This window comes from Labrus mixtus, chromosome 18 (genome assembly GCF_963584025.1).
Source record: "Labrus mixtus chromosome 18, fLabMix1.1, whole genome shotgun sequence".
Classification (NCBI taxonomy): Eukaryota; Metazoa; Chordata; class Actinopteri; order Labriformes; family Labridae; genus Labrus; species Labrus mixtus.
Genome location: NC_083629.1, coordinates 4,000,324 through 4,023,188, shown reverse-complemented (window position 1 = coordinate 4,023,188; position 22,865 = coordinate 4,000,324). Strand labels below are relative to the sequence as shown.

Sequence of the window (22,865 nt, the reverse complement as noted above, 5' to 3'; positions counted from 1 at the left end):
GTGATATAGAAACAGGTATCAAGGTTGTTTGATTTCGGCAAGAATTCAGTCAAAGTTAAAAAATCTGGTATTGTGACAACAATAAGATATAATATTTAAACATGTAAGGAGAAAGGAGACATTTCAAAGCGAGGTTCTGATAATTGACCGACATCTTGTTTAATCTAGTAAAGGTGGTTTTGAAAGCAGTTCTGAAAGTCACAGAATTCCTCTTGCACATCAAAATGTCAGTTAAGAAATAGATCTGACGCAATTGAGTGGGTGTCCTGGTAACTCACAAGGTTCACAAGGTCATGAATGCCAAGAATTTTTCAAGCCGTTGAGCATGGAGAGCTGTGCTTCAAACTGCACTGAAGAGTCACGCTCACTTACTGAAATGTCTTATTTTCCTTATTAGTGGATGTTACCTTTCTCAGGGAGGTTTGAAGTTGTTGAGGACGCAGCATATTTGCAGCTGCATTGTGAATCCAATGCATTTGCTACAACAGGTGGCAACATGCTCGAATGACCAGAAAACATAAAAACCCAAACATTATTTGCTGGGTACACGCAAGTACACAGGTGTTCTTTGATATCAATACTATGAGCACCATATGACCGCGGTAAAATCTTTGGGACGGTCTGAAATCAAAGTGAGATGAAAGCGTTCGACTATTAACGGGAGCAACATCATAAAGACTCCCTTTAACCTTCTCATCATGAGACATTTTATCAGCAGGTTGAAAGCTGTGGAGAAGCAGATGTTGCACCACCTGGCTGTAACACAGCAGGGTTCATGCATCCATAGAGCTTGTTTTTTTATTTTTTTATTTGACCTTTATTTGACCAGCAAGTCCCATTGAGATTAAGAAATCTCTTCCACAAGAGAGACCTGGTCAAGGTAGCAGCCAAACACAATCACAGACACATTACAAGACAACATAAGACAACATGTGTGCAAGACAAAATCAGATGAAATGTTCAGGACTTCCATCAAGGAGACTAAATGACTGACTCCAACATGCACAGTGTGTGGATTGTTATCATGTCAATAAACCCCCCAAGGGAGAGACTAGACCCCTCTGTAAGCATTTCTCTTTTGGGTGTTATTTTCTCCTGTAGTGACGTACTTGTGGTACACTTTCTTTAAAATAAACTCTACAGCCTCACTTACTGTATACCTCTGTGGGGCTCAATGTTTACATACTACAATGACATATGAGTGCTTTAAGTGTGAATAGGTACCCATCTAAAGGCTAACAAAGGTACAGTTACCACTGTCTGTGTAGGTTCTCAGTTATCCAGGTCATGGTAAAGTTGAAGCTTAATCCAAAGTCAACTGGACTTAGTTGAAGATCTTGAAGTCTCTCCTTTGAAAGGCTTCTTCAGTTCTAAACTAACTGATGGACGGAGCTAGACGTTTCAGCCTCTATGGCTTGTTAGCATGCTAACTATCTACTTGTTAGTACGCTAATGATCCACAGAGGCTTACATTTTTAGCTCCATCCACAGAGGAGCCTTGCAGCGGCATTCGTGGGTTCGAATCCGACCTCGGCCCTGTTGCTGCATGTCATCCCCCTCTCTCTCCTCCCCACACTTCTTGTCTCTCTTCAGCTGTTCTATCTAATAAAGGCAAAAATGGCCCTAGAATAACTTTTGAAAACACATGTTACCAAAAACTATGGAAGTTTAGATTTAGACAACCTTAAAAGGATTTATACAAATATTTAAGATACTTTGAAGTTAAAACCTGTAAGATTTCTGTCCTAGTGAATATGCCAATATATATAGAGATAGTCTAACTTGATAAGGTTTAGTCAGAATTTAAACAGAAGTGCAACTAGCATGTTTTTTCATTGTCTCACCCATATATTAAAAGCAAATTCCCTTCATTCTCGTTGGAAATGATGGGTCAGCCCTGACTGATGATATTTTCAATACAAATACTAAATATATGAATAGTATCCCTAAAATAAGCGTTTTGAGGAGGCCCCCTAACTCAACCTAAAATCAACGTAAGCATTGATGTAACACTTCTGCAACCACATCCAGCTTCTTGCAACAGAGGAGTTTCAGTTCACTGTGTCAGCAAACTCAGTATAGGGCCGTGCATTTCCTGCCATCAGTGCGGAGGAGATATTACCGTTATTTGGTGTCATTTGATAACTGATTGGTAACAAAGCGTTAGGAAGAATCACCTATTGCAGAATCAGTTTTTACAGTTTTGTTACAGTTAAAGATAAAAAAGAAAAGACCATCTTGAGAATACAAATGATTATCTGAAGGCTTGTCTACTCTGTCACTTCTTATTTCTGTTTTAGAGCTGTTACGCCTGACATTTAAATGCATCATCAAGAGCATACCAAGCTATAATACATCCACCATTTAAAAGCCACATAATTGTTTATCTGCGTGGAAGCATTGGCTGGCCTTTTCAGATTTCAGTGGTACACTGCATTAGTGAAGCCCAAACTGGCAATTACTTGACGATGTCTTTTGGGCAACTTGCTTCCTTATTAAATGCCATGTCTCGGTGCTATACAGACACGCCGTCACTCAGAAGCAGGACTCTCAAGAAGCGACATAAACACACAAATGAAAGCATCCTTTTGGTTTACCCTGAGTTTATTCAAATCATAGCTGAAGATTGCCTTTGCATTTTCAATATACCGGAAGTTATAAACATTCATTAGGCATGAGATGTTAAAATAAAGTATATGCTTGTGTAAAAGAGAGAGCACTGTGAATGTGCAGAGCGTTCTGGCTTTGGTGAAATTCAAATAAAGTTTATATCTTCTCAATTAAAACTGAAGACTCTCGATGCAACATACTCAAAGAGGGACTTCACATGGATGTTATATGGACATGAAATATTTTCTTCCCGTTTCTATATAAATCCCCAATTTTGGCAATTAACATCATAATGATGAACAAAAAAAAAGATTTTCTTTAAATAGGTACAGTAGCACAATGAGCATTTACAAATCCTATAGACACTTCAGGGTTTAAATCATGTCTTATGTTTAAATATGTAAGAACCAAAACAGAACAGAAACAGCACAAACAGAACAGCAGCAGCAGATATCTGTTTAAAAAAAAAAAAAAAGGGATGTGACAGAGGAGGCCGAGCTGAGGCAAAGAGCAGAACACTCTGGGCATTATGGGAGTAACCTGCAATTATTTTATAGCTCTTAAGATTCCTGAGCTCTTAGTCAGTGTTTACCGTGCAAGGGCACGGCAAGGCCACAAATTACAACCACTCGCTTTGGCACCAAATACTCAACAGTCACGCACAGGCCCCAGTTCACTCTCAAAGTAGCAGGCCGGCCGAGAATAGAAAGACAAAAAGGTAATGGATGGAGGCTGGCCATTAGGTGTTTGTTTTGAGTTCATTCTTATGTCATCTGATCAGTAGAACTGGTAACACTAGTCTTTTTTTAGGCTCCATTATCCAGAAACAGTGGACTCTATTTGAGGACAACAACTCTTTTCACCTCATGTGCAGCCATGTGGTAAGAACTACAACCATCAGGTCGAACCAGCAGAGGAACAAGTCATTCATAGTGCACGGTAGACGCAGGAAACTCTGAATTCCAGGATCTGGTCATGACACAGAAAGGTTGTTTTTATACATACACACCTGAACATTTTAGGAAAATGTCAGGACAGTGGGCTCCTGGAAGCTTTCTGATCTGCTTATCAGATGTCCCTCAAATCCTGAAACTTTCGCTCTGGGGGGTCTCAGGAGTCAAGACATGACATAAAAAAGACCCTGTGGAAATCCAAGCTAGTAGAGGAAGTCACTATGATGACAGTTTTTTGCCTTTATTTCAGAGCTGTGTGATTGGACAAATTTACATTATAAAGTAACTAACAAGTGTAAAATCTCCAAGAATATTACCCTGAATATACGTGGATGTACTCACAGTATCAATGAAAGAGTGTTAAAGAAAATACTGATGAGAAAATAGGGGTAAATGTATCTAAAGTCATCATCCCCACCTGTTGCCAGCTGATTAAACATTTTGAACCTGCTGCATTCACCCATCAGCACAACCCAACGTCATCAGGAAATTTCATAAGGGGGCTGGCGAAAGCGCAGCTGAAACATTCAGCCGTTTTGGTTCACACATGCATCTAACCCTGTGATTTTGGGACATTTTCAGCAGTTTTTTTATGTGACAACTCAAGTGACACACTGGACGGCAGTGTTGTATTTGAATCACCGGTCCATGAGTACGAGTTGAGTCTGGAGTCCCTGATTTTCAAGACCAGGTCACTTAATATGAATCCAAGTCAGGTCTGAGTCGAGTCTGCTTTTGCTTGCATTTGCTGTAAAGCTGTAAAAAATGTGCACATCCATCAATAAGTAAGTTGGAGTAGATTCGAGTGCTACAAAACAGAAGGACATTTCAGACATGTATGTGTATGTGTTTGTATGTACTGTTGTTTTCCAGGTTTCTGCAGAAAATTGTGCAAGACTCATCATGTGACGCAGGGGACTAACTTCAGCCACGACTTCTCCAAAAGCTCAACTGCCATGCAAAGGGGGACGTAAAGCTGGACACAAAACCGCAACAATGGTTGGGAAAGGAGCAACCATGATGAGGCAACCGGAACAAGGTATGATAACCACAGCTGCAGATAACTGAAGTGGTTTTTAAGCTTATCTTATGGAAAGCTGAGGTTGTAAAACTGTCCTACAACAATCATGAAAAAAATAAAAAATCTGGACGAACAAACAAACATGCGTGCTGCATATTCAATGGGGACTCTGGTGTAGGTCATCACATACTGTAAGTGGCTTTGTGTCACTCTGCAGCTCACTTAATCTGAGCTTTGTCAGAGGAGGTGTTGAGTTCAAGGGCTTTGTCAGGAGTAGTGAGGGGTTTGATCAGACTAGTAGCATCATTGAACTATAAATGTTCTTTCCTTTTTTTTTTATGTTGTGCTGTGGTTTTAAGACGCCCAGGCAGAAAGTCTACATGTCATGTTCAAGTTCTTGGAATTGTGTGGCTGGATTTTAGCTTCAGACAAAGTTATAGCAATACTCTCTGCCATCTCAACCAGCAACATGGCAGCGTTAACTTTGTGGAAATATCCTCATAATGTTGAATTCTTGGAAGAAAGGGACGAGAGCAGGGCAAACGTGGGTTCATGAGCTCATGTTGTTTTGTTTTCATTAACATAGCGCTGCCTAATACAGTTAAGTCTCTGCTCGCTGTCAGATTGTGAGCATATTAAAGAGAATGTTATTGTGTCTGTTATTCAAGTTACGAAGGCTGCAAAGCTTACTTAGCGAAGCTGCGCTCCCTTATTTTTAATTTTCTTTATTTAGATCACTTTAACAATGGTGACCTGGCCAAGAGAGCAGCAACACACGTCATAATGAATATTACATAGATACATTGATGGCTCCACTGATACCGTCTCACCTCTGTATCCTCTCTGTTACTACCTCAAGAAGACAGTACAGAGGGGGGATCATTTCGTCCACCATTAGGCCTCCGCGGCATTCAGATTGAAGGCAAAGGTCACAGGGGCATAAATACTGCGGCTTCAAACGGTAGTGTGAATAGTTTTAACCCTCAGGCATCAGTTTAATTTATTACCCTCTTAAGTCACTAAGGACAAACACGTCCACTTCCCACAAACTGATATAAAAATAAAACAGATTGATATTTTTTTCTACTTTTTTTTGCATAAATCTCTTAAACAACTCCAGCCCTGCTCAAAACTACCAAATATTGAATAATTATCAGGAATTTAACCATTTAAATGCCAGTTTGATTACATGATTCTGGCATTTAAAGGGTTAAATTCCTGATAATTATTCAATATTTGATAGTTTTGAGCAGGGCTGGAGTTGTTTAAGAGATTTGTGCAGAAAAAAGTAGAAAAAAATATCAATCTGTTTTATTTTTATAGCCGTTTTTTGGAATTGGACATTTTTGTTGAGGGTAGTAAAAATGTTTCACAGTGTTCTATTGATCTATTAAAAAAAATAAAAATTTGCATTCCAAAATGTGTCAAGAGAGAGACTTTCTTACAAAAATGTGTGCCATATGCACTAACACTGACAAAATGATGGACAGATAAAGAGGAAACATTTACCCAAATGGACAGAAATGTCCATAGTGATGCAAGAGGGTTAAGTAAAAGGTCTGATAGTACCATCATGCACATACTGTCGCAAAAAAGAAAAGACATAACTTTTTCCCCCAAGCATCACTACACATGACTGAATGTAATGCGCGCGCACACACACACACACACACACACACACACACACACACACACACACACACACACACACACACACACACACACACACACACACACACACACACACACACACACACACACACACACACACACACACACACACACACACACACACACACACAGGGTGCTAACTAGATGGACACAAAATTTAGATCTTATTTCTTTTTAAACGTGCGTCAATCTTGGATGTAAAAACTGACTCGGTGTGCAAAGACCCGGTCAATATCTGACAGGGATGGACAACATGTCCTGGTATGCCTCACTTTTATTTGAATGTCCACATTTAAGACTGCTGACAAGTAATGCCTTAACATCTCTTGTTTTCAGAATGATGACCTCTGAAGTTTCTGTTTATATTTTTATACTTAAGCTTTGGGATCTTATGTGAGATAGAAAGAGCGACAAAGTGAGCAGCTTCACAGTCCCACCAAAAACATGTGGTTCCTGACTTTCTCAAACGGCACCGTTCTTGAAAATTTGATTCAGAAACCCAAAAGCACCCATGTGGTTTAAATTGCTCCAGGACATGAGGCAAACATTATGTAAACATAATTTGAATGATTATCCTCTTCTCATAGCTGGTACCTTTTGTTTATACACATATTTTTTCCCTCTGCATATTTCCAGTGTTTACACCAAACTACAAATAGAAAAACATCCCCATAACCTACAGCCTGTTCTGAGTTCTCTCAGTGTTTTCGTGTTAAACGGGTTATGTAGGGATCAAACCGGAAGCGTCGCAGATAGCACGGGGTCAGCTTTTGATTAATTCAGCGGGGTGATGAAGTAGGTGTTGTTTATTCGAATCAATTGATTTCCCATCCCACTCATCACCTCCATGGATGTCTTTATTGGCTGATATTGTGCGTCTCAAAAAGAGGCTTTAAAATAGATCAAGAATGTTAATAGCAGTCAGCCACTGCCAAGTAATGAACTCATTTACAGAGGAAGGGAGCCGCTATTCCGGCAGAAATATGCAGAGCGTTTGCAACCGAATGACGATGTTGACGAATGTTTGTCATAGAGTTGTAATTAAGTTCACAGCAAAACTGATAAATGACACATTTTTTGTCGTTAAACTGATGTAGAAAAATAGAATAATCATCCCGTGAGATGAATGATTCTGTGCAGGACAATTACTCCATGTTTTATGATGTCTTTATGATAAGTGTGTGTGTGTGTGTGTGTGTGTGTGTGTGTGTGTGTGTGTGTGTGTGTGGAGTCCCTACCTCAAACATACTGCCAGCCACTGTTCAGGATCAATTGCTTCGGGTAAATTGGTGGGCTGTTTTAAAAAAAAAAAAAAAATGTGGATAGCTAACAAAATGCCTGAAAAACACCTGGGAGCGATCGGATAATTCTGCAGCTTCTATCCACAGGTGAAACTCGACTTTATCAACAGGTAAAAAAAACCCTCCTCACTCTTTGATTGTTTTCAAGGAGTGAAAGAATCACTAAATCATCTTTACCGCTTGATCGCTGTGCATGATGAGTACAAGACTTTATCAGATTACTGATCTGAAAACTGCATCCGTGTGAAAGGCGCTAACACATGCACAAACCTCCTGACTGACACAGATTGTTTTTTTATGTTGACTGTGCATTGATTTCACACCATTACAGTCCAAAGAAACTCAATATGTTGCCTTCTTTAAATCAAATTACTTAGAATATTCAACAGTATTGCAGATGGTCGAATAAGATGAGTGAGCACCTCTGACTGCTCCGCTGTATGTGCTGCAGACAGTGCAGAGAGGATTATTAAGTCAAGGACACCTATGGGGAGAAAAACAGGAGACACCATATCTGAACCACGCATGAGCACATTGTTTTCTGCATTATCTGTTCCATTAAATGTTTTTGATATCAGTGCATATAGGACGCACGTGTGGCATGCTAATATTAGTTTGAAAGGTCAGTATCAACCAGCTATGCAGCTTCAAATTGTCTTCATTTGTTGTTGTTGGTTCTGTAGTTGTAGTTTCTCTGTTTGTTTGTCTCATTTGAATCTCTCTTTCTGTGAGCCCAACACAGCCACAAGCAGAGTGCGGCTCGAAATGACTCGGGTTCTGCATGTTTATAGGAAGTTTTTGTCTTCTCACCATTTCTTTGATTAATGTTGTCAAGTCCTGTGCTCAAGGTGGATTAATGTTGGGTCTTTGTAAACAATAAAAAAAAAGAATACTGTCTAGACCTGCTCCTTTCTGTAAAGTGCCAGGAGATTAGATCTGTTATGAATTGGCGCTATACAAATAAAGATTGACTGATGGAATTGATTGGCTGAAAGCAGAGGTTGAAACGTTTCTGTGTTATTGGCTTTATAACCCTGAAAAGGACCTCAACAACAACAACAACAACAACAACTAAAACAACAGCAATAACAGCCGTGTTATTTTATCTGATCAAATCTTGTGGGGAGAGGATCATTTTGCATTAAAGCTTTACAGAGACTTGTTTCGGTTGACAGAGAAATAAAGCACACAAGATTCGTTTTGAATTGCGACTTAAATAGTTTTCAAAAAGATGGCTATAGAGTTGTCCTCAATCCTGAAGCTCTTGGTGTCCTACTACACAGAGATTCCCCCAAACCTTTTTTGTACATGCAGTTTTATTGTTTAAGCATTTAAACATTCAACATTCTAATAGAAAAAGAGACTTGGCTACAACTTGAGCGGAGTTATTCCCCAGAAGACAACAGGCTGCTTCACGTCATGTGTCATGCCAAAAGTCCTCTGCATATAAAGAGAGATTGCGACGTGCTTGCGCCGCACTCTGCTGCCAACCCCAGCTATATAATCTGCCCCCCCCAAGCTCCTCCACTTTGTTCCCTGCGGGGAAACAATGCTGCACTCGCACTCTCCCATTACTGAGGTGGACGATGTTGCCATTGTTAGACGACCCCCCGAGGAGCATAGGGAACGTGCTTTAAGAGGATCATTAGGAGGAAACGTTCTTGTTTCGTCCCCCTCTGTGAAGTGTTTACCGACGCTTATTTCTCTCTATTCATGAAGTAAGAGCTGGAAGTATCAGTGGAGATGAGAAAAAGTAGCTTTGGCTGGAATATATCGAAGAATAATAAAACGATGGAAGTGACAGCATGTGGATGGTATATTTTGTTTTCCAGTTGAAGATTGATTTGTCAATGATCGGTCTGTAATATGTAAAACAAGACAGGAAATGAAAAGGAACTAAAGGAATGATGGAGTCAGTGACAGCTGCACTACAAATGAAAAGACAGAACAAGAGCCCGAGGCTCGGCTTCACCCTGACCCTCCCCTGTCAGTTACTGCCTGTAGAGCTCTGAAGGTTAAAATGTGTGTGTGTGTGTGTTTGTGTGTGTGTAAAGGGGGGGGGGGGGGGGGGGGATGCAGGACCAAAAATAATTAGAGTAAAACTAATTAGATGTAAGTGCTGTTGTTGAAGCATGCACAGCTTGTACAGACCAAACGAGGATACAGGAATGCTCGGGGATAAATGCAACCCGCCCTCAGGTCAGTTTTGAAGGAAACAGAATTGACCTGGGGGGGGGGGGGGGGGGGGGGGGGGGGGGGGAGTCGGATGCAGGTTTCTGGGCATTTTAGAGAGATTATCTAAAAATAGTTGTACAAATAAATGTACAAAGAACAATCTGGGGTTCAGTTTATTATCTGGAGGTTTTTTAGAAGGTAAGCTTTATTGCTTAGTGGCAGAAAGATGTTCTGATAGATGTCCCTTATGTGTTCATACAGCTAGCAGCCAGTTAGCTTAGCATAACAACTATTACTAAAAAATCTAAACTAAAAGCACCTTTTTAGGTTCAGTCTGTTTATATGCACAGTTATGTCAAGCTGGGTTTAAAGCTTGATCAGGCCATTTAAAAACGCAGTGGAAGAGTTTGTATTGAGGCTTTAAACCCGCCTCAGCTCCACCTCCACCACTAGGCTTCGTTAATATTTACAGTCTCCGCACAGGACTCAAGCAGCTGACTTTATGGTATACTTGAGGCTTGGGTCTTTCAGACATTTAGTCAGGTCCACACCGTCTTTTGCTTTCTGTAACCCTGAATATGGAATCATGAGCAGGAACTGGTCAGAGGGTGTTCTTCAGCTTTGTTGTGGAATTTTTCTTCCCTGTGCAGAAAATCAAATCCATCTGAACCAGCCAAACACATGGACCTGTAATAACTGCTTTTTTTCTAAAATAGATAAAAACAGTGCAAACTTTACATTTGCCTCCTTCCCTCCAAAAAAAAGAAGCATGAACTATTCCTTTGAACGTGCTGGGAATGTTTGCCTTCAACCAATTGTTTCTGTTCGCAGGTTAAAACATTTTTTTCATAATATTCAGATTTTCAATCTTCTATTTTTGGCCACAAGACCTGGGTCACCTGAAATATCCTTTCCTATTGATGACAGCTGCTTGAGGCGGGCCCTCATCCTGAACACAAACACAAACACACACAATCGCTGTGGAGCTGGTGACATGGGTCAGTGCTTGTAGGGGAAACAAAGCTCAAGTGAAGCGAGAGCAGAGGGCTCAGTCACGAATGCGGCATCGCTCCATGCAGATCAGTGAGGACGCTTTCATCGGAAAGCCACCGCTGCACAATCTCAGCGACAGACAGACAGACAGACAGACAGACAGACAGACAGTCAGTCAAGTGAGAGGCAACTTTGAATGAAAAGGTCACAGCTGTTATTAAAGATAATTGCGATGTTCTCTCAGTTTAGGATAATAAGCCTGAAGCAGGATGAGAAACGTTGGGGGGGGGGGGGGATATGTGCTTTATGGCCACAGACTGTATGAAACATGGATGTAGTCTCAGACGGTTCGTTTACATGCAAGTCTTACTAAGCTAACTCATTTGACTACTGTCCTTGTCCTAGTAAATAAGCACTGGGGCAGAATCGATTTATTCATGAAAGTATGTCCCACTCCGCTGCTGCAGGTGGTGATATGCTAGCTACTATTGGATCTTCTTCTGGTTGGCGTATTACTTCACATACCCAACAATCGACAAACAAGTTAGCAGGCAGCAAATAGTTTTCCTTCGAGCTACTATGTACTTCAATATGTTTAACTAGTGGTTCTTGCTCAAGCATGCACAATGTTCATACCTTCGGCATGTTTTCTTCTCGGCTTCCTCCTACATGTTTATACTGTTCGACTTCCTGTTCATGGATAAACGCCTAGGCCACTTTGGTTCTGATTGAGGTGTACACACACAAGAGTACATCGACTCCCAACCGCATTATATCATGCGTTAGTGCACAACATGTGTATATGACTAACACAGAACATGGACTTGCCCATTGGTTTCTGCACCTAAATGATGACGGTCGCCATATTGGAAATACTATCTCAATCTAACCTGTGATCAACTTAGAAACAGGCAAAGAGGTAGAGCTAAGGTGGGCTTTAACAGTTACAATGCTTCAAGTCAGTCAACTAAGCCATACCCCTAATGTCAGGCAAATCAATAACTCATACGATTAATAAAATCAAAACAGATCAGTTCTAAAAAATTCTGCCTCCCGATGAGTTTGTACCAATAGAGAAATTAGCTATTGATACCAAATCCTTTTTTGTAACAGGCTGTAGTCATGTTTATTTAAGCTGTCAAAATTAGCATGTTGATCTGAGGAGTAAAGGGGATTCCTTTGCTTTTGCATCCAGCCTCAATTTGACACAAGAAGAACTGCAGTTTTTGTAACTTCCCCATTGGCTTCATTTTCCAACTTTGGAGGTTAAACACCACAAAATATAGGCTGGAGAAGGAAATTCATTTTCCTTTATCTCTAAAAACATTTGAGAATGAGTGTGCTTACTAAAACAAAGCAAATGAAGCATCATTTCCTACAAATGGAAATACTATTGAGCGGGAGGTAAAAGGACAATGTTAAGTGCGAGGCTATGAGTAAAACTTCAAATGGGTGACAAGCCAAAGGTCAAGGTACGATCAAAGGATGAGACACTAAAACTGTGGCCAAGAGGACCAAACGCCCTTTAGAGGGGAAGAAATCTGCCAACATCCATCTGTGTGCATTTCACTATCCTTTCCTTCATCTCTGCTCTCAACGTCCTTCCCACTATTTCATTTTGACTATGATGGAACTGCCCCCCTTTTAAAACGAAGAATGAAATAAATAAACCTCTCACTCCTCCCCCCTCCCCCAGGCTGGGCAGTCCATGCAGGAAGGTAAACATGTCCACTGTGGTGAGCTCAGACCACGCGGATGCCTCGCTCCAGGTAACAGTTGTCCTCCACAGCTCTGCGCCCACCAGCAACATCTCGGCATTCACGAGCGGCGCAGAGTAGACGATGTCTGAACAAATTTCCGCTCCAGTGCCAAACCCTCCCTCCTCAAGCAAGGACGTGCATGGATTTGATGAGGAGGTTGATTCAAATCAGGGTCAACAGTGTGCCCTCTACCTCTGCAGTACCTGGCTGATGGCTTATACTCTGTCTGAACAGCATCACCTTTGTGATATTTGAAGTGTTGACTTATTCGTAAAAGGAAGACCGGCTATTGAAGGCTCAGTGGGCGTTCAGACGGTAAACAGCCCTGTTGCAATGCTTCAGGTACCTGTGAGACGAGGAAGTTAGGGTTAAGTAATATATTCACAACTCCGACGCTCATCAGTCTCAAAAACACTGCATCGTAGTTTGTGATACTATGAGCGAGGACACAGGGACAATTATTGTTCCTTCAAGATACCACTGGGTACAGCAAAAAGGCGACATCAGAATGTATTACGTTATGTGCTTTGAATGTGTCAGATGAGCAGCAAACACATAGTCTTTCAAAATAATGCTGAATCATACTCAATACAAAAGTTGCACCAGAATCAAGTTTTTAGCAGCAGTACCCTGCTATGTGTTTCTGCCAGACCCCTGTCAGTCTTCTCAAGGTCAAGGTAAACTTTATTATCCCTGAAGGGAAATTTGCTTTACAGCCAGCAGTGAATCTGTTAACAATACATTATACACACCAAGGGTCAGGGTTACATTATGCTGTTGAGGAGAACAATTATTTTTTGTCTCTGTTAGTCCTGCACCTAGGCACAGTATACCTGGACCAGATGGCAGCAGCTTGTACTCTGTGTAAAGGGGGTGAGTGCAGTCCCCAAAGATAGCCTGTGCTTTCTTTTTTGTAGCTCTGACTCTGTAGAACTGCTGAATCAATAGAGTGAAAACTAACAACAAGTACAATATCACAGGATATAATATGATAAAACTTTATTGTCTCTGCAGGGGAAGTTTTCTTGGTTTCAGGTGCGGCTGCATCGGCAGTAAAAGAAGTAGAATAGGGGGAAGCTGTGTCTCATGTTTGATGTTCATTTGCACAGCAGTTGTAAAAAACATCTTTGTGAAGCTACGTATAAAAAAGGAATCTAATGAATGACAGATGCAGTAAGGACATGATGTGCTTCTTTCATTACAATTTCACTGTAATCCTGATGTGAGAGTTTGCAATAATCACATTGCAAAAGTCTGAATTTATCGTTATAAATAAGAAAAATGATTTGATGAAAACAAACACTGCTTTCTCTCTCAGTATGTGAACTTTTGAGGCCTGAGTAGAACCGCCGTATAATCACACCTGTTTAATGTAGTCACAGAAGCTGATAATAACTGAGTTATAGCTAAAATGCATTCTTTAGTTTTTCTGCAATTATCATAGTTAATTCCATTACAACAACTTTATTTCACGTTGAACAGTCTTCTTATATCGTGCAGGCCTAGTCTGAACCTGTGATTGTATATTCTGTCAGTAAAGAGGAGATCAGTGAGCAGTCTAGAGGACTTGGATTTCTATAAGGTACCTAGTCTAATTATAGAAGTCAATATTAGTTATGAGTGATACCAGTCATCCTTGTGGCAACACTGGTACAGCTGTCTTTTATAATATTGGTGATGTTGTGTCTGTTTGTTTGTCGTTTTACCTTGTGGCTTTATTTTGTTTGCTTTGTATGTTTTCTAATGGACTCCTGAGTCTGTCAAATGATTATGATGATGATGATGATGATGATGATGAATACCAGAAATTCTTATTTTGGCCAAGGTAAAACTCTAAAGAGGTAGAACTACAACCTAATTAATTAAAAGAAAGTCCCACCCCTAGCTCATAACCAGGATCAAACTGCCTCAGAGGAGTTTCAGGTAAGGACTTACATTCTAACTAATGCCATAATAAATGCTTTGCTAATGACATGCATGTTGATGAATTGTTTCCAGCTAACAGTCTGAAGCTGGGACGCTGGGGGACTAGCGGTTGGTTGGTGTGCAAACTATGTACAGAGGCTTAAATCTTCAAGTATATTATATTGTATCATTCCCTGCTCTCTCTCTCTCCATGGTTTCTGACTCTCTCCACTTTCCTGTCTCTGAAATGAAGGCATGAAAAATCCCCCAAATAAATCTTGATGATCAAAAGACCCTCAAGGGAACCAACAAAGACAGATTTATTTTGTGCTTGTTTAAAGATTGACCCACAAGCTTGGTGCATAACTGGTACAAAATGAAACCATATTTAATCCATCAAAACAAATTTATATCTACAAAATTCTGTTTGAAATCTTCCTACTCCTGTTGGGTATCCATTTATGCACAATCAGGAAGAAGATCTAGTAGCCAAACTACCTCAGGAAGGAAATTGCAACTGTTTTACAATGTGAATTCATTTAAATGGACATTTAAATTGCATGTATAAATATGTTTTTCAGTGTCTAGATGATATTATTGTTAACTGTTAATATGTTTATATTTATGCTGTTTCTATTTTTGTATTGCTGCAGGGCATCCCTGGAAAAGAGACCTCGGTCTCAGTGGGTCCTCCCTGCTAAAATAAAGGATAAATAAAAAAATAATAATACATTTAAAAAAGTGTTGGAGCAAATTAACTGCACTTCTATTCTTCAACAACATTATTTTGTACAACAACATATTTTTTATTTATTTTTCATCCCATTAATCCAGCCATCCATATATACCCAATAATTCACTTTTTTTAGTTTACATCTGTAAATTTTGTAATTACTTGTACATAGCACAGATTCTTGCACTTTCTGCTTATTTGCACTTCTGGTGAGGTGCCAAACCTCATTTCGTTACTCTATACTTGTATATGTGTAATGACAATAGTTGAATCTCATTTCATCTCATCTCATCTCATTTTCTCTCGTTTAATATTAGTACTTGTGGTGCAGAAATGTTCAGTGCACAAAAATAACTGACTCGAGACAGCAGTGAAACCGACAGAACTAATTGTGTGACAACTGTCACACAGAAAATTCAGGTCAACCGTTTGGCGTACAGTACATTTGTGTTCCTAGAGTCCAGCCTATATGCTGCATAATCCGGTTCCTCTAGAAAAGCGTAGGTGGACAAGGTGTGGGCTGATGTTCATTACTTTCCTCTCTGCCAGTCGATACTCTTCCTTAGTCTTCAAGCTCTCCTGTGGAGATACTATGTATACCCTATCTGCCAAATATGGCACAAGTCTGTGAGTGTGTGTGTGTGTGTATGTTTATGTGTGTGCACAGAGGAAGCAGAGAAAATGATATGATTAAGGTGACAGGAATGTACATCCATATCCAAGATTTCGTCTCTAATAAATTCACTAAATAGTACAGAGAGTTCTTCTTTGACAACATTGTGTCAATGGCTACTCTGCTACCACCACCCACTGCTTAACCGTGTCAGTGAGTCTGCCTCGCCTTTGAAAGCTCTTACATAGAAACCTCTGGTAAGTGACAGCATGCTTGTTTGGAAGAAGAAAATGTCACCACAGAGCTCCCCTAAGGGCTGGAGGGTGTAGAAACTTTCCTGCCTCCAAACACTCAGGTAGAGAAAGAAGAATAAGAAATTCTATCAGCAATGCAGCTATGTAGCATAAATTTGACTTTGGTTCAGTCCACTCAAATCTTGCAGAGAGAGATAAGTCTCAGTGCTGCGGGTCTGAGGGACATGGGGACAAAGGCTGTGAAGTGAGGCTGATGATGGTTGCCGTTTCCCTTATGTTTACCATCATTTTCTCTCGCAAACAAGAGGCCAGGCTGGAAAAGGCCAGAGAGCCAGGGCCTCCAGCGAGCCGGCAGAGCAAGATGGGGGGGAGTGACAGAGAGTGAAAAGAGAACTACGGATAAGGCACAGAGTGAGAGAGAGAGAGAGAGAGAGAGAGAGAAAGAGAGAGAGGGATGAAGGCAACCACTGATGAGAGAGCAAGAGAGATAGAGAGAGTGAGAAAGAGAGAGAGCGAGAGAAAGAGACGGAGAGAGAGAAGGAGTCCGGGCTAAGCTGCCTCCAGACACCACGCGGCTCAGAGCAGATCGAGAGTGACGGCTTGCTGATTAGTCAACTCACAGCCCCCAAGACCAGAGTCTGCATATATGCACACTTACACTTACACACAAACACACACACTTGCATTGTCGCAAATTTAAATAAACCACTACAATCACAATTACTGTTATTATTGCACATATATAAAACATAGCAAACAAGTAAATAAATAAACACTGATTATAATTCAGACACAAAATCTACTTTAAGACTACGAAGTATGCAGCACTGTATGCAGGGTGAATATGTGTACATAATGTGAAGATGTTGAATACCTCATTCATCATGGGTATTTGTGTGAATGTATTTTTTTTACCTTGAGGAGATAGACCGGGATGTTGCTGAAGTCCACGGGCAGTTTGAGAAGGAAACGTGCTGAAAACTCTCCTGTCTGGAGTACAAGACACACAGGGAAGAACTTGTTAGTACTAAATGGACAACAAACACGGCATGTGATAAGAAAAAGAGGGGGTTAAGGTGTAAATAATTACACGTTAACACAAAACAACTCACAGTATGCAGTTTATTAACAACAATGCAGTAAAAGATTGCTTGGGAATTCATTGTGCTGAAATCCTTTCTTGCAAAGTTTAAAAATAATTACTATGTATTGAAAAAGTTTGGTGTGTGCCTCACAACTACTAAGATATGATACTGTTCAATACACAGGTCGGAGTAAACATCATCAGCACTCGTTTTCAAAAGGCACCCCTCAGGGTTGTGTCCTGGACCCACTGCTGTTGTATCTCTACACAGCCACAGTATAATACAGCACAAGGACAGGCAGATTTAAATCAACAGGCATGACCTGCAGTAAAGGTCACTGGACAGAATTGAACTCAACGTCAAAGTTGTCCATCTCTAAACTTAAAAAAAACAAACTATGATACACTCTTATCTTCATGTTTTTGAATTCATCTAAACACATAACCTGATATGATGACCTTTATCTGTTGAACTTAGGCACAGTCTTCCAAACATCGGGTCCCACTGGTTTGCAAAGAAGCTGTTTTTGTGAGTTGATAGCGAGACCTTAGCTTTTCAGACCAGTTCATAACACACCGTGATGTGGAAGCTATATCTGGAATCTTCGTAAATCAGCGTAAATAAGTTGAACTTTGGCTTGACTAACGAGCACCTTTAATATAAATTCAAAGGACCCCGCACAGTGCTTTGTCCAGCTGTTCTTTTACATCAAGGACCAATTCAGTTTAAATTTGGGATTCAACACAAGACTGACCAATGTTGCAAATTCACCACTAGCCCTTTTCAGATTGCGTTTCCGCATAAGCGCCGTAACTAAGCTCGGCCATCATTACGTCTTGGTACATTCATATTGATTATGTGATGGCTTAATATTATTGTCCCAGTCTGTGAATTAAGATAGTGGTTCATCGCTGTGGTAGCATGACAATGTACTTGAACAATGTTTATTGTTTCAAGAGTTCTTGAGACTATGTAGCGAAAACTGTGTCTTTAAAACAGGCATAAAGAAACTGCCAGTTTGATGTCACATTTATCTAAATATAACACACCATGGGGCTGACGTTCTGTACATTTGTGCAGTAACACAGGAAGTCTGTTAATGTGCCATGTTTTATGGAAATTACTTCGGAAGCCAACATACAAAATGTAAAACAAATACAAAATAAATAAATGAATACTAAATATGATTCTGTTAAGAGTCAATTTTAAATCACGTCAAGGAAGTAAATAAACTTTATCATGTCATTCTATCTCGTCTAAAAGTGTATGAATGTCAAGTATTGATGTCTCAATTAAAGACTGAACAAGCTAGAGCATTAGCATGGGAACAGAGCTTCAAGTGTAACAATTCCCTTTGGGTATTTTTGTAAGACCATTATGTACCATTCCTGGATTGGTGTGTCTGGATTATTACAAACAAAAGGTCATTGAACGTTTGCCTACCCAGCTGTTCTTGCGTCCGGCATAAATCTCCATGTTGCGGCCATAGTTGGGATCCTCCAGCAGGCTTCCGTACTCAAAGAGCAGCCTGGAGCTTTCTCGCAGACGCTGGCACTGGTAGTCGTGGTACTGCTGGATTAGCTCCTTCACCAGCTGGAGCAAACATTCTGGGTTCCCTGCATCCCACTGGACCAGGTGCTGAAGGAGGCACAAGAGAAGAGTCATTAGGACCGGTGTAACACATGCGATTTATCCTTTAGTATTGTAACATATAAGATGAGCGCAATAGACTTCACAAACTAAAGCGATTTGTAAGGTTGTTAGTGTTACAAATTCTGATGCTTGGATACTTTGCAATACTGCATGTGTTAGAAGTTAAACGATACAATCTGTTCTTTTACAGTTCATTTGATAGTGTCCATAAAAAAAAAGAAGCTCACAAAATCAAAGATATTCTCCTTCCTCTATTGGGGCCCCCTAGGGGTCTATTTTGGGTTCCCTCTTACTCACTGTTTACATGCTGCCCCTGGGGCAAATCCTGCGTAGGCGCGGCATATACTTTCATTGTTACACTGATGACACTCAGCTCTATGCCCCGTTAAAACCTGGCACCTGCGATCTTTCACGCATCATGTCCTGTCTGGTAGAAATTAAAAAGTTGGATATCAAACAATGTTCTACAGCTCAACGACTCCAAATCTGAAGTTCTTCTTATTACTTACTCTGGTCCCAGTACTAGCCTCATTAATAATCTCTCTACCAGTCTGGGTGCCCTATCTAATAATGTTTGACAAGAGGCCTCTAACCTAAGAGCTAGAGCTATGTCTTGATACCCAGGTGACCAAAGTGATGCAGTCCTGATTTGCTCAACTGAGACACCAAAATCAGGTCATACCTTTCTCCTGGTGACTTAGAAAATAATCATCCATGCATTTATTTCTTCCACACTCGACTAGTAATGCACTTTATTCTGGCATCAGCAAGCGTAACATCTAAAGACTGCATTTAATTCAAAGCGCTGCTGTCAGTCTATCACATACCAAAAAAAGTGACCTCATTACGCCTGTCCTTACTTCACTTCGATGGCTACCTGTGAGTTTTAGAACTGTTTTTCAGAGTCTATTGCTTGTTTTCAAAGCGTTTAATGGCCAGGCCCCAACCTATATTTGTCATCTGCTCACTCTCAATGAGCCAGAACCCTGTCTGGGATCCTCCATCAGGGTCCTACAAGTGGTTCCAAAAATTAATCTGGTCACAAGAAGGGACCAAGCCTTTGCAGTTGGAGCCCTACAGATGTGGAACTGCCTGGAGATGTCAGACAGGGGAACGTTGTGTCCTCTTTTAAATCTCTCCTGAAGACTCACTTTTAGGGATTGGCTTTTTGTTATCTTTTGGCATTGTTGGTGTTGTTGTGTACTACTTAACCAGGTTCTTGAGTTTTATGAGTAGTAGTAGTAGTAGTAGTAGTAGCCTTAAGATACACCAGCTCCATTGTTATTGGACTTACCAAAGAGATTTTTAACATGGCACTCAAGGTTTTTTAACGGTTGCCAACCATATCCCTTTCTATCAGTGTTGGATATAAAGTATGACAAACTGCAGTTATCACCAAAGTTCTCTTTCTCCATGGGTCACAGCTCAGCTGAAAATTTGCCCGCCTTCCTTTTTTATTGCAAACTAGCTAAGTTCTGACAGCTAAAATGACATCTTGATATGTGAGCTCAGTGTTTTGGCTGGAAAGGGTTATTCAGTCATATTGATTGAAGCCAAAAAGGCCCACAGCACTCAAATATCAAGTCTGATTCATGTGGTAAGATGACAACCTCTAAAGAACGGATCAATCATTGAGACTCTGAGTGACACTTGAGAAAGCATTGGGAGAAAGCGGAGAATTACAAGGCAATAGTTTAATGTGTAGGAAACAGGCTCTTGTGCATGTATTAGCTGGGAAGACCATGGTAGAGGAAAAAAGGTTGTGCCGTGCGGTAGGAAGAAAAAAACCAGTAGGAGCCTTCTGTACTTCCCTTTACCAGATCAGAAGGAAAGGGCTGAGCTGGAGGATTTCCTGTTGCCACATGAAGATTTACTGGTAAATTGATCTGGAAAAGTACAGAGTATGACCTCCTCTATCTGAGACTTTCCTCACCACTTTTGACCTTCAATCTGATATCTATGGTTGTTATTAATAAGGATGCAGTTTGAAGTATGGAGATAAATCTATCACGCCAAGACCATTTATCAACATAACTTCAAGATGGAGCAATATGCATTACATTTTTTATTCAGTGTATCTTTTAAGTCACACACGATATTATCACTTTGTTTTGTGTCCACATGGTGACCATCAGGTTCTGATTAAAAACGCATACACTGATTTTCCTATTTCTATGTGAGGTTCATCCACATGTCCTTTCATAGGAGTGTTTGTTTTTTACTGTTCTGTTCTGGGAGGGTTTGTTGGGACATCTTTACTTGAGTGGACTATAATGTATTATCAGTGTTTTTAATTTTTAACTTACAGTCTATTGGGACATTTCCGTTATGGATTTCAATTCAGCCTTCGGTTCCTTTAACTTTAATTAATGCATTTACAAGTTATTACCTCTTTAGCTTAGCTTTAGCTTTTGGTATGTGAATTCTCAGTGAGGAAGCTGATGCTTGGATTGATTCAAATTTGATGCTGTGATGTCGATTGGTTGCAGGCTTGAATCCACTTCCTACTAAAAGTAAGTTAGACAGTATGCTGGAGTTTGTTTGCAATTTCTGACATAACTTTCTTATGCAACTGTCTTATGAAATAGATTTGTTAAGTGTCTTTCTTAAATGAAATCAGTGTAGCATGCATACCTAAATGCTCCATGATGCACACACTTTCCCTCTGACCAGCAGACTGAGGCCACACATCAACATGCAAATTCCCAAGAAAGAAGTACAATCATATGCACCCACCTGTCACGTATGCGTAAGCAGCGCAAACTCTACGTGACCCACTACCAGGCTTATTCTACCGCACAGAGGTTTTCCCTCTTTTGGAACCGGTCCATTGATGCGCGAGGAACAAAATGCTTATAATTAATATGAACAACACTGCAACAGTAAATTGCAGGAAACATGTCAGGACTAATCAAGACAAATGGGTGACTGAGCACTTTAGAATGAACGCTGTGAGAGCTTTATAATGGAGAAGCTGAACACGCAAGGCAAAAACAAAAAAAGCCCATAACGGTTTTAATGAGAGCTTTGAAATGAATGTGAATGTTAGTTTAAAATGATTTATGCTTCAGAAGAAAATGTCCCTCTGTAAATTCTGGTTTATACATTTTTACAAGATTTGATACATGCTATTTTGGAGGAAGGTAAGATTGAATTTTCTGGGGAATCATTCTTGCTCCTGTCAGGTTAAGAGTGAAGACATTTGTAGATGATGACACGATACTTTATGACTAAATAAAATAGGTAGTAAGTGGCTTGCAGGAGTTTGGGATTTGCATGATGTGGGTCTTTCTGAGAAAAAGTGAAAGTGATTCCTTTTCCCAGCTCCTTCTGAAAATGAAATACTGCTGGCAGACTCTAATTGTTAGCAGACAACAAGCTGATGACATAACTGCAATGCCAAAGTAAATGTGCAACTAGAGTTCATCATTGTTTCTCCCTGCCATGCTGAAGCACTCAGGTCAATTAACTGATGCAGGTCAACATATATGTTTAAGCAAATCAGAATAAAGTGGTGTGAACTGAGTCAAAGGTTGGATTAATACATGCTGGAAATATTTTGTCCATCAATACCCAATACATCAAGATGTCATAAGCAGGATGTCTTTGACTTCAATTAACTGATCTGTCTGTCTGGCAGCCTATATCAGCCTAATGAAGAAAGCTTCCATTGTTTTATAAGGGGGAGGGTTACAAGGCCATGCTAAACAGAGACAGTGACCTCATCATCCTGATCCACCAGTGGTTACCAGCAATGCCGGGGTTCCCGAAAGGAGGGGGCGATGCAAACAAGGATGGGCATTGTCTAAAAGAGGCAGTCAGCGCTCCGGGGCAGGAGTGAGCTGAAACTAAGGAGAGACTGAGGAAGTGCTGTGTCAGGATTGTGACACTGAATATCAGTGAAACTCCACTGAGGAGGAGGAGAGGCAGGGAGTTGAGATCAGAGGTGGAGGAAAATGGGGGGGGTGGGGGGGGGGAGGCTGGAGAGCTCAGGCAAATAGGCCAAGGCCAATGAACGCAGGCTGGAACTTAGTTTAGTTTCATTTGTTTGTCATAAAAAAACTATAAAATGAATGATCTCAAATATAAAATAATTGGAGCGAGAAGAGAGGCAGTGTGTTTTTTTATTACTGTTTTA

The 22,865-nt window shown here is 40.4% G+C and overlaps 1 protein-coding gene across 1 annotated transcript in view; it reads right to left on the bottom strand.

The window, feature by feature from the left end:
• babam2 (BRISC and BRCA1 A complex member 2) overlaps positions 1-22,865 on the bottom strand; it is a 95,348-nt gene that overhangs the window by 49,609 nt on the left and 22,874 nt on the right. The window contains exons 5-6 of the mRNA XM_061062690.1: positions 18,518-18,712; positions 16,905-16,979 (exon numbers count right to left, since the gene is read on the bottom strand). Coding sequence (XP_060918673.1) covers positions 16,905-16,979; positions 18,518-18,712 — 270 coding nt within the window. The remainder of the gene's footprint in view (positions 1-16,904; positions 16,980-18,517; positions 18,713-22,865) is intronic.